The sequence below is a fragment of the Carassius auratus genome, unplaced genomic scaffold, assembly GCF_003368295.1.
Source record: "Carassius auratus strain Wakin unplaced genomic scaffold, ASM336829v1 scaf_tig00017783, whole genome shotgun sequence".
In the NCBI taxonomy this organism is placed as follows: domain Eukaryota; kingdom Metazoa; phylum Chordata; class Actinopteri; order Cypriniformes; family Cyprinidae; genus Carassius; species Carassius auratus.
This window is the reverse complement of record NW_020524818.1, coordinates 101-13545: the sequence shown is the minus strand read 5'-3', so window position 1 is coordinate 13545 and position 13445 is coordinate 101. Positions and strand designations below refer to the sequence as shown.

The 13445-nt window shown below is 37.7% G+C and overlaps 1 protein-coding gene across 1 annotated transcript; it reads left to right on the top strand.

The window, feature by feature from the left end:
* Positions 1–456: 456 nt before the first annotated feature.
* On the top strand, positions 457–10899 carry LOC113075859 (cGMP-inhibited 3',5'-cyclic phosphodiesterase A-like; the record flags this gene model as incomplete). The annotated part of the gene is made up of 2 exons (XM_026248519.1): positions 457–826; positions 10563–10899. Coding segments are annotated over exons 1-2 (391 nt in total), but the record flags the coding sequence as incomplete, so codon positions are not given.
* Positions 10900–13445: the final 2546 nt, after the last annotated feature.

Genomic DNA, 13445 nt, shown 5'->3' with positions numbered 1-13445 from the left:
GACATATATTACATTAAACATATTAAAAATAAAAAAAAGTTATATATTGTATAATATATTGTAATATATTTCACCCACAAAATTCTATTAAAAGTTATATTAAAATGGTACCATAATGTATAGATACTATTATATAAATATGATTATATAAATATAAATACATATATATGTGTTATTATTGTTTATTATTGAGAAAAATATGATTGATACAGGTTTCAGACAGGTTTTGTGGCTTTTTAGTGACGTCTTAGTGACGTATTGCGTCGCTGCTCATTTGCATAAACAAACTTTTTCTCAGCTTCATCACATCCAGAGCTGGACCTGTTCATCGTCACATAGTCACTGTCAGTCATGTTCCTGGACATCCCTAACTCTCATTAAAACTAAATGACCAAAAATCTCAAGGTGCTGCAAATGCACTGTCAGCTTGAACGTCCCTTCAGAGAAACTATCAAGTGCCTTTATTTCATTAAAAAGTGTGAAGGAGTGGAAAGGTATTTTTGTTGACCAATTTTGCCCAAACAACTGTTTATTGTGTGGGCCCTGAGGTAATGCTCTTTGCCCGGCTGTCACTTAGCAACAGGCTATTTTCAATCTAAATGCTTCCTGTGGTGTGTGGAGCACTTGCAGTATCTGACAGCAGCAGTGCAGCTGAGACTCATGTGTGCGCAGTGGACTTCACACACACACACACACACACACACTCACTGTCCGCTAAAGCCAGTACAGCAGCCAGACAGACTGATCAGTGAGTTTGCCCAACACTGGCATCATGAGGAAGAGGCGTGCCACCGCCGGGCCGCTCTGCCCATATCATGGCCACCAGGTGGGAGATGCACCGTATTCTTTTTATCGTTGCTAATATTCATCTGTTTCCTCCTATATGTGAAAAGTCTGGATGCACTTTACTGATACGTTTTTTCTGGATATTGATGCTTGAAATGTGTTGCAAGTATACACTGTGCCTACAAATGTTTGTTTACAAGTCTGAAAATGTAATTTTTTTTTGTTGTTGTTTTTTTTTGTATTAATAATTTAACAGTAATTTTAACTGTGTTAGTAGTTGAAAATAAAGTGAAAACTGATTGTATAATCTGGAAATTTCTGCATCAGATTATGTAACAAAACTAGAATCAGATGCAGTGTAATTTTAGTATCATTGATGTAGTATTATAGTTTTAATCAGTATTTTAAGTTAGATTTTATTTTTATATTATCTGTTTTTAGTTTTAGTATTTTTGTTATGTTTTTGTCATTTTTGTGCATTTAAAAAAACATGCCTTTATAGTTTTTTTTGGTAAATTTTTGTTATAAAAAACATAACCTTGGCAACTAGTTGAAGTAAATTTACATTTTTTTATATTTTATTTTATCTAATTTTTTTTTTTTTAAGTTTTAGTATTTTATTAAGTTTTAGTTTTAAGTTATTTTAGTATTTAAACTTGAGCTGTACTTTAGCTGAAATAATTAAATGTTTTTTTTTTCAGTATTAAAAATAATAATAATAATAATAATAATTAGTTAATAATAATAATCCTGCTCAGATGTCACTCAAATAAAATCCATTAAGCAAAGGCATCCACAGTAGCTCTTGGTTTACCGAAGCATTAAGTGGAAGGATTTCTCTGTCCTACAGTATTTCCTGTGAATCACGCCGTGAGTTTTTGTGGAGAAGGAGATTTGTGGTACATCAGAGAAGCTCAGAGGTGCTGTAAATCACTAGTCCATTTACGGATTCATCCATGCCTCGATCACCAGTCAACTCACCTCACGCAACAGCCTGTGTGTGTTACGGTTACAAAAATTATGTTTTTAACTTTTGAATGGAGAAATAATGGAACAAGAGCAAGGATAATATTTAGATTTGAAGCTGGAAGCTCATTGGATTCAGATCATTAGCTTCAGTAACGTTTGAGTCAGGAATAAAGATGTCTGCAGATGCCAGCATCACCGCAGTCAGACGTCACTGAATTTGTGGGACGCCACAAAATCTGAAGTAATCCGCCTATAAAAAACACCTTCATTTTTTAACAGTGCACATTATTGACAGGGTTTGTAGTTTTGATAGAGGTTTAAAAACAGCTGGCTCTTGCTTAAGTCTCAAAGCGATATGACAAACTAATTACAGACCCCTATCCCCACTTCAGTAATTATGAAGTGAAGTAAAGAAGCCTTTAAAGCTCTGCATAATCTGCAAACAGCCATTAACATTCTTGTGTTGTGAGGACCTCAGGCAGCGCGCTTCATTCACAATTTAGTCCTGCTTTAATTTTTATGATGCCTTTGTGACACATTGGGCGCTGTCATGGGGCACAAAACGACAGTGATACACAATCAGAGCAGCACTGAAGTGTTACAAAAGTTTGTCACGCTTGTTTTGAGTTGCTTCGCATGCTGAAAAACACATTCTCATGCAAAAACATGAATACATTCTGTAGGAATATAATACTTCCAATAATTTGCTGCATTTTTTTGTTATTTCTATGTGTTATCTAAGTTGACCCCATCTAGTGGCCAAGTTGAAGATGCAAGGACTCTGAGATAAAAGACCTGTGAACATCACTTGAGGGTGTGGTTGAAACAGAAAGTGACTGTCTTTGATCTCTCTGTCTGACTCCTGCTCTAATCCACTTTGACTTTGCAATCCTTTACTTTACTGAGATCTTGTTTTTTTCATTTTGTATTTGTATTTTTAATTGTAATAAATGTTACTTCAAGTTGGGACAGTCAACAATGTGGACACTGGAATTTCTTGGACTGTAAGCGTCAAGGCTTTTATTTATTATTATTATTATTTATTTATTTTTTGTCCAGGCACCAAAGTGGACAACTAGCCACTACACATTCCAAAGTGCACAAGGCCTGTTTTGTGTTTTTGTGCATGTGTCCTATGTTGTGTATGTGTTTATTTCTATATGGGTGGTAATAGGTCTGAGATTAGTTCTGTCTCAACTGGTGTCCCTCAGGGGTCGAGTTTAGGTCCTTTACTTTTTATTATTTATTTGTCACCTTTAGGCCACCTTTTGAGATCACGGCCTTCATTACCATTTGAATGGCGATGACGCAGACTTATATACATTCGAAACCTCATGAGCGCCTTGACTTTGCTTATTTGTCGGACTGCATTACTGAGATTAAAATATGGTTGGATAATAATTTATTGTGCTTGAACGGTGGTAAAACTGAAGTTGTGCTCATTTGTTCCCATTATTAAATTTCTAAAGCTTGTTGTCTGTTCCTGACTCTTGATGTCTCTGCTTTTGGAAATCCAGAGTTCAGTGAAAAACCTTGGAGCTATTTTTGATGCAAACCTGTCTTTTGATTCTTTTGTCCACAGCACTGTTAAAACCTATTTTTCAGAAATATCGCAAGATTGCGTCCTATGTTAAATTTTACAGTTGCGGAAATGCTAATAAATTCCTTTGTTGTCTCACAGTTAGACTATTGTAATGCTCTTTGAGCTGGAGCTTCTAAATCTACACTTAATAAGTTGCAATATGTACAAAATTCAGCCGCTAGGATTTTAACTGGGACTTGGATTGGCAGTCATATTATTCCAGTGTTAGAATCTTTGAACTGGCTCCCGGTCAGGTTTAGAGTGGATTTCAAAATCATGATGCTAACTTTTAAAGCGTTACACATACTGGCAACACATTAGCTTACAGAGTTGTTACATCCATACACTCCTAGTCGTAGACTGCGTTACTCTCAGTCAAACTTCTTGGTTGTTCCTCAATCACATCTAAGATCTATTTGTGATAAGGATTTCTCTTTCTTTGCTCCTGTCTTTTGGAATTCTCTGCCTCTTGAACTTAGCGATGCTCAGAGTTTTTAAGGTTCAATATCAATAAACTAATCTCATTAGCATCACAACAACTTAAAAACACACATGCATCATAGAAACAGTAAAATACAGTTCAGGTCATAAAAAAGCCTTGGTAAAAAGATAGGTCTTAAGACAGGATTTGAAAGCATTAAAAAAGCAAGGGGCCATGTGGCTAAAAGTTCTTGCTCCCATGGTAGTTTAGCTTTTAAGTGGTGACACCAGGGAGAGTGAGTGTGAAGATCTCAGTGCATGGAGGGGTATAAACATGAAGAAAATCAGTAAGGTATGGAGGAGTGAGATTGTGAAGTGCCTTGAATGTGAGAAGCAGAATTTTTCAATCAATGCGATACTTCACTGGAAGCCAGTGTAGTCGCTGGAGGGCTGGTGAAATGTGCAGAGCAGAACAATTTCTAGTAAGAACACAAGCCGCAGAGTTCTGAACCAATTGAAGTTTATGGAAAAGTTTAGAAGGAAGACCAGTAAGCAGAGCCTTGCAATAATCAATAGGTGAAGTAACCAGTGCATGGATGAGAGTTGCAGTGTTGTTCATTGTGAGGAAAGGGTGAAGATGAATAGTATGACGCAGATGAAAGTATGCAGTACACGTAATATTACCAAAATGGGCTTCAAACGAAAGTGTGCTATCTAGAATAAAACCTAGACTCTTAACCTGTGGACAAGAACAAATGGCATATTTATTAGTATCCAAAGAAAAATAGTCAGATTTGGTAAGAGTCGATCTAGTGCCTACAAGAAAGTCCTCAGTTTTATTACTATTAAGTCTTTGATTTCAGCTAAACCACTGGACAAATAAGGTGGAGGAAAAGTGTCAGGGGGTTTAGAAGACAGGTAGAGCTGGGTGTCATCAGCATAGCAGTGAAAGTGAATACCATATTTACTAAACATTTGACCAAGCAAGATTAAATTAAGTTAATGAATAGAAGCTGGCCCAAAACAGAGCCCTGAGGAACACCAGATTTAACTCTAGATGATCTCGATCATAAGTGTCTTAAGTTGGACAAACTGAGGGCGACCAGGGGTTACCAACGATCCCTATAAAAACGAATCTGTCAAGGAGTATTTTATGTGAGATAGTATCAAAATGCACACTTTCTTCTAGAAGGACAAGTATGGTTAATAAACCATAGTTTAGTCAGCTGCCAACAACAGATCATTAGTGATTTTAACAAGAGCCGTCTCTGTACTGTGGTGGGGTCGGAAGAAAGATTGAAAATGCTCAAATTAATTTTGTTATCAAAGAGATGATCATGGACCTGTGTTGCAACACACTTTTCCAGGATTTTAGTGATGAATGGCAAACCAGAAATCAGACGGTAATTATCTAGGTTAGATGGATCAGCCCCTGGTTTCTTAGGGATAGGATAAATAATAGTAGATTTAAGAGAGGATGGTACAGAGCCAGAAATGAGAAGAGCGAATAATTGTGGTAATTAATGAAGATAAAGTTGGTAGACAGGATTTAACATTTAAGTGAGTTGGTAAAGGGTCAAGCCAACAGGTAGTACACTTAGATTCCCGGGTAAGACACAGTATCTCCACAGCATAATGATGCTGGAAATTCATCTTTGATCACAGGAATAAATTACATTTAAGGAAAAATCTCAGCTGGTGCGGCGTAAAGGGTTCTTCCTCTTTCACGCCTCACTGCACCTCGGCATCTGCGCAGCAGCTCCGTGTGATGCCGTTGTGTGTGCGTGTTTCTCTGATGAGCCGAGTGTAGAAACGTGCCTACAAATGCAATGAATCAAAGCCCTCGCTTTTGCTTTCATGCACATTTGCATCCCATTGGGCAGAGTGTTTTGAATGCATATGCATGGAAAATAACATGACTCAGCATAAGCCCTGCGATCAATGAGACGCTATTAGAGGACTTTTCCCTCCCGGCTGTCCTGTACCACTGTTCACAATGGCCCTAATCAACCTGGACGGATCAATACCGTTTCTACCAGCAACCCCCGTTTTGTTCCCTGGATGTGTTGTTGATATCACCTATGCACACACACACACTCACATTCTCGTGGGCACACACAATCACACTAATCCGAGGACATTAGCTGTGGAGAGAGTCCATTTCAGGCAGGTAATGGGCAGATTTGGCTATCACAGGATGTCGTAAAGGTTGCGCTGAAGAGCGAGATAATGTGTGTTTTTTAAGGCCGGGCTCTCTGGTATCTGTCAGCCACTCTCCAAGCCAAAGTGCTTGAGCAACTTTCCCATAAACACCTCTCTTGTTTTAGCTGTCGATAAAACACACAAACACACACATGCTAAAGTTTAAGAGAGCCCAAGTTTGGTTTTACGGCCTATTGTTTGCACAGAACATCCTCTTGTTTGACAAGCTCGCCGGTGACTCACGGCTCTTGATGTTGAATGCTGTGGACACTGTTTTGATAACGGACAGAGACAGGAGGAGAGAGAGAGCAAGAGAGAAAAAATGTAATGAAACGAAGGAGCTGAAAGACTCCCACACAAGGAGCAATGTTGCCTCAGTCCACTTAACCTCGCTCTCCATGACTTCTAAATTTAATCTCCCTTTTTCACTTCCCGGCAGTTCACGTCTGACCCTAGTGGAAGACCTGAGTAACACAGAGAGCAGAGGAAGTGTTTCTCATTCTCTCCGCAGCTGGAGAGACAGATTTCTGTCTCCAGACATTTCTCAAAATCTGTTAAGAATTTGCACGGGTCACATTTCACCCCACAATTAATGGATTTTTTTGTTTGTTTGTTTTTTCACATTACATTTTCAAGACAATTTAAGCATATGTATTCTAACAAATATGACTATAAAACTCTAATATAGATGGATAGATATATAGTATTAATTAAAATTTTATAGTAGAGTAGTTTTTTATATTTATACATTTTATCATATATTCAATTACATATTTACACGCACATATATTCACATTATCTTGACAAATTAGTATAATTAAGCATATGTCACAGTAATACTTTAAATACTGTATGTGTGTGTATTTACATTATTATAATAAAATACTTATGTATTTTTTATTAAATGCATATATATATATATATATATATATATATATATATATATATATATATATATATATATATATATATATATATATATATATATATATATATATATATATATATATATACCATATGCATTATATATACACACAAACAAACTATTGCACAAAATAATTAAATATTTTTAATAAATGCATTTTTATTATGTGTGTGTATATAGAATGTTATAATAATATATAATGTATGGGTGTGATATAATTTCAATATAATTTGTATTTATTAAATTTGTATATACGGATAGATAGATCGATAGATAGATTTATTTATTTTATTTTTTTATTTTATTTTTTATTTTTTTATTTATTTATTTACTATCTATACGATATTTAATTGTAATTTATTAATTTATTATTATAACTGTGTTATTATTGCAAGGTTCACCTACACAAACAACAAATGAATCTGAGAAATGATTTCTGTTTTCCCACAAGGGTCACTTGCAGGCCCCTGCCGTGGGTCGTGAGGTTGTGAGAGGTCACAGGTCACATGCTGCTCTCATTAATACTTCACCATGCTTATAACTCCTGACCTGTGCCGACTGTTCAAGCTGATGAAATGATGAGCCAGCCCGTTTCAGAGAGTTAAAACTAAACCCAGCAGATATTCATTATCCAAATATGCGCAATGGCGGACAGTTTCTGTTTACGTAGTTTTTACATCTCAAACATTTCTCAGAAGCTCTCAATCAAAGCGGCTAAATCTGTGATATGAAGCGTGAAGCTGTGCATACATCCTCCTTGTGTTCTCTCTGTAGTAACTCAAGGCAAAATGACGGATGTCAGAGGAGTCCTGGAAAGCTTTTTTTTTGTAACTCTTCCACTCTCCTCGTGTTTGAGTTTGTCATTCCAGCTGTGCTCTTACTGTGCCCTGAGTGCAGTGGCTAATTATCGCACCTCACTGCAGGCTTATTTAATCACAGCGCCGCTGTGATATGAACTTACATGAGTGATGAGGAGACCCGAATGCCACACTCCAAACTTTCATTTTAAAGAAATAGTTCATGCAAAGTGGTAAATTTGCTGAAAATGTATTCACTTTCAGGCCACCCAAGATGTAGATGAGTTTGTGTCTTTATCAGATATGGAAAAATGTAGGATTGCATCACTGTCTCACAAATAGATCATCTGCATTGAATGGGTGCCGTCAGAATGAGAGTGTAAACAGCTGATAAAAACATCACAATAATCCACAGCACTCCAGTCCATCAGTTAACATCTTGTGAAGCCAATAGTTGCATGTTTGTAAGAAACAAATCCATCCAGGCGCTTTAACTTCTAACCATTGCTTCCCGCTAAAACATGAGTCAATAATCCATAATAACACTTCCTCCAGTGAAAAAGTTGTCTGAATCAGGAGAGAAATCTGCACAGATCTAGCGGTGTTTTCAAGCCAAAACAGCTCTAAACAAATATCTGGGTGGATTTTGATGTGAGACACAACAGGAGACAGACTTTTTCACTGAATTAAGTGTTATTATGGATTATGGACTTGAATTTTAGCTGGAAGCAACTGTGTGAAATTACGAACATCTTAATGATGGATTTGGAGTCTCATTCTGACGGCACCCATTCACTGTAATAAATAATTCTGATAAATTATTGGCAATAATCAGTCGATTATTGCCAATAATTTATCAGAATTATTTATTATATAAAATTCAATAGCCATGTTTTCTTCTGCTGTTTTCACTGACCTGCCTCAAATTCAAAACCTACTTCAAATGCGAAATAAATTGCAAAATAGTTCCTGAGCTCACTAGAAATATTGTTTTCTGTACGTGCACAGTTTTCAAACCCCATGCATTTGCATAATGCATCATCTGTCTATGGCACAAACATGTGCGTGGACATTAAAATGTATACAGAAAACTGCAGTACGCAACATATTTTGGCATGATTATGGTTGCTGCATAAACATAATCACAAAATTCTGTTAACACAAGCTTCAAATTAATCTCAGTACTGCTTTAATCGCATTATGTGTTTGAGCATATTTGTGTTCCACTGCAGTGTTTTTCTTATGCTGCTTTGTGTTTTATAGAATATAATAACTAGATGTCTCAGGCCTTTAGATATGGTAACTGTAAAGGTAATATGCCAAACACCAATAAAATAATAAAAGTGAGGGATTTTGCATGATTCACCAAGGGTCTATGGCCGAGAAAATCCCTTACAGTAAGATCAGGCCAAGCACTTAATACATGTGTGTGTGTGTGTGTGTTTTATACACAAACAGAGAATGAGGCTGACGCAAACTCGTTCCCATAGCCACCACTCATCTGTCAGCCTCACGTGCGCAGGACTGTCAACGCCACATGAGCCGGCAGAATAAATCAAGGAGATTTTGATGAAGGGAAAAATGTAAACAAGCAAATGATTCTACTGTCAATATCTTGCGTCTCCGTTTCCTGTAAGTTTGGTTCATGCATGTCTTGTACAAGCTTTATGAGATTTCACAGAAGATGCTGATGAGGACATAGCAGATCCCCATTCAGACCAAGTGAGAAAAATAAACCATTAACAAAAATGAAAAGCCAATACTGGTGTTCATCTTGCATTCTTGTTGAGTGGCGTTTGCTTGCAATACCTTGAATAAAATACATTTTATTATATAGATATATATAGCTATATATATATATATATATATATAGCTTAGTACTCAGTCGGCATTGTAAATGTGGATGGTCATATGTTAATGTATTTGTGTGATGATCATTGCTGAATAAGCCATTTTTTTCAGCTTAGTTTCAAGCATTTGTTTGTGTATATGTTCATAGCATATCAAACAAGAGGCATAGGAACAAACCGTAGCGACTTTGCTCATGAATATTAATTTACCTGACATTCGCCCAGTAGTCTTTGCTGATTGGCTTAAATCCAGAGGTTCTGTTTTTTTTGTGTGTGTGTGTGTGTGTGTGTGTGTGTGTGTGTGCGTATGTGTGTGCGAATCTACTTTGGCAAAGACAAATGAACCTCTAACTCTTAAATAAATCAGTTTGATGAATTTAAGGGTCCAGAAATGACACTCTTTGGTGATGAGAGCTTTTTGGGGATCTTTGAAATGAAGCACAGTCTGTTGGCATCTGAACATACGCCCCGGCAGATGCCGCCTGTCTTGAAGATCTTCTGAGTTTTTAAGATCTCTCTCTCTCTCTCTCTCACTCTCTCTCTTTCTCGAACAATGACGTCCACGCGGCCCGATACGAGCAGCCATCAGGCCTAATGCAAGTCAGTTTCTCCTTCCTCCATTAGTTATTCTCTGTATGTGTCAGTCCTTCATCTGCTTTTGATGTCTCTCTCTCTTTCTCCCTCGTGCGTGTGTGTGAATACTGTATCCCGTGGCCGTTTTTGAGGAAAGATAGAGTGTGAGACGTGTTATAACTCTGTCCTCTTTCTGTACTTCTTGTGACCTCCTTCTCTCTTGCCCTCGAAATCTCTCCCTCTCTCGTTCTCTGTGTCTCTCGTTCCCCTGTGTGTAGCAGTACGGCGTCACTCTCTGCGTCAGTGTGCCATTACGTCAGCCCTGCATCGCGTCACCACTGAGGTGCAGATGAACTAACGCTGCTTTTTCTCTCTCCCCCTTTGTCTGTTTCTCTCGCGCTACCTGTGCTTTTAACTCTATCTCTCCCTTACGCCAACTTCTTATCTCTCTCGTTCAGTCTTCGGGCACCAGTGTGACGGTGGACATCGCGGTGATGGGCGAGGCCCACGGACTGATCTCAGATCTGCTGGCTGACCCCTCCCTCCCGCCGAACACCTGCAGCACCCTGCGGGCCGTCAGTAACCTGCTCAGCACCCAGTTCACCTTCCAGCCGCTGCATCACCGGCCGCGCTTGAGCCCCCTGCTGGCCTTCAGCGATGGACACGCCTGCTCCGACTCAGAGGAAATGCCGGAGAAAGGAGAGAGGCTGGCCATCTCAAAGGTAAAGCCACACCCACCCAGGCCCTATGCTAAGCCCCGCCTTAAAAATACAACTGATCTTTGCAGCTGTTGTGGTCCCACCCACTTTTTTCCATTTCCATACATTTCGTTAATTTCTTTTTTTAATAGTGCGAAATATGTATTGTGTGACATTCGATTTTACCAAATTATCTTGAAAGAAAATAAAATAGGCTCGACTTGATTCTATTCTTCAGTCATTGATTGGATGTTCCTAAGCCCGGGCTTAAAAAATTATTGACCAATCTAATCTTCGGCAGCTGTCGTGGCATCAGCCACTTTTTTCATTTCTGTTCTTTTAGTAGCGAAAGATTATTTTTTTCCATTCTGTGACATATATTTGAATTAACAACATAGGATTGGTGGGCGGGACTTGGTTACAGTTAGTTGTTGATTGGATGTTGAGATGTGAGAGGAGGTGCCAGAGAAAGGAGAGAGGCTGGTCATCCCGTAGGTAAGGCCAACTCTTTAAGGTGCTGGAATTTGATTGGTTATCGGCCCTTTGCAAAGCCCTCCTTAACAACATGATTTACCAATCTGTCCTTTGCATCTATTGTGGCTCCACCCAGTTTTTAAAAAAAAGTTTAAGAAAAAGATTTAAAGTAGTCACAGTTTCTTTCTTCCATATTGTGATGTACATCTGTGTTTATTGACATTAAATTATTAATTGGATTATTGAAAAAGAACAGGTGGGCAGGACTTGGTTCTATGCAGTGGTTGTTGATTGGATGTTGAAGTGTGATAGAAGCACCAGAGAAAGAACAGAGCCTGACCATCTCAATGTTTAATGCCACACCCTCTCAGGAGCAGAACTTTGCTAAGCCATGCCTTAAAATATAACTGACCTTTGCAGCATTTGCCATTTCCATTCCATTTCCAGATTTTTTTTAAACAGCAAATAGTGGAGGAATTGGTTCTATGCATTGGTTGTTGATTGGATTTTTTAGAGTGGCAAATAAAGATGCAAGAAATCTGTTTTAGCCAATTCTTGAAGATTGCTAAGGACTCAGCTGCTCGGATTGATTTGGGCAGATCATTCCACAAAGGGGGAACATTTAATTTAAAAGTCTGTGAAAGTGATTTTGTGCCTCTTTGGGATGGCACAATAAAGCAATGTTCCATGTGCAGAACACAGGTTTCTAGAGGGCACATAACTCTGAAGTATTGAATTTAGGTAAAGGGGTGCAGAGCCAGTGGTGGTTTTGTAGGCAAATATTAATGCCTTGGAGTTTATGCAAGCAGCTATTGGTGGCCAATGCAAATTTATAAACAGAGGTGTGACGCACATTCTTTTTTGGCTCATTAAAAATTAATCTTGCTGCTGCATTCTGGATTAATTGTAAAGGTTTGATAGAAGTGTCTGGAAGACCTGCCAAGAGAGCATTGCAGTAGTACAGCCTGGACAGAACAAGAGCTTGAACAAGGAGTTGTGCAGCATGTTCCGAAAGAAATGACATGATCTTCTTGATGTTGAAAACATCAAATCTGCCGAACTGGTCAGCTGATCATCAAGCATAACTCCAAGGTTTTTTGAAGGAGTTAGGGTTTATGTGCCTAACTGGATGGTGAAATTTTAATGAAACGATGGGTTTAATGGAACCACAAACAATTCTGTCTTGGCAAGGTTGAGTTGAAGGTGATGGTCCTTCATCCAGCAAGAAATGTCTGTTAGACAAGCTGAGATGGATCTGCTGTCGTTGTATCATCAGGATTGAATTGAGAGGTATGGTTGAGTGTCATCAGCATAGCAATGATATGAAAAGCCATGTTCCTGAATGACAGAACCTAGTGATGCCATGTAGACAGAGAAGAGAAGTGGTCCAAGAACCGAGCCCTGAGGCACCCAGTAGTTAGATGTTGTGACTTGGACACCTCACCTCTTCAAGATACCTTGAAGGATCTATCTGAGAGGTAAGACTCAAACCACTGTAATGCGGTTCCTGATATGCCCTTTGCCTATAGAGTTGACAGGAGGATCTGGTGGTTAAACAAGTCAAAAGCGGTGGACAGATGTAGCAAGATAAGTATTGAAGATTTGGAATCTGCTCTTGCCAGTCTTTTAATTTTCAGTAAAATTAAACATTTATGCAAAAGAAGTGTTAACAATAAGATCTATAAACTTGCATTTTTTTTTAAATAGATAGGGTGAACTTTCATTTAATGCTGACTCAATAAAATATTTTAGCCATGGACCTATTCTAGAAACTCTGAGATGAATGTTAGATTTGAGGCATAGTGCACCTAACAGTGTAGTTTTTTTATTTTAAATGAAAAAAATTAACTACAGATCCCATGAATTATTGCAAATTATGTAACTGAATCATAAATAATTGTACAACACGAGTCTATTGAACTGAATTTACAATACATTTTGAGTTTATTGCTAAAATAATAATACTGGAGACTGATTTTGATTGCACTTAAAAAAATTTCTCTATGGATAAAGTTAATGAAATTGTGTATTCATTGGTGCACTGAAAAAAATATTATAGGAATGGTTTTCACTCATAAATACATAAATAAGAAATTGTATAATTCATTACAAATAAGTATCAAGTAACACTTTAAATAAATTATGAAATTCTGAAGCAGAAAGACTGAA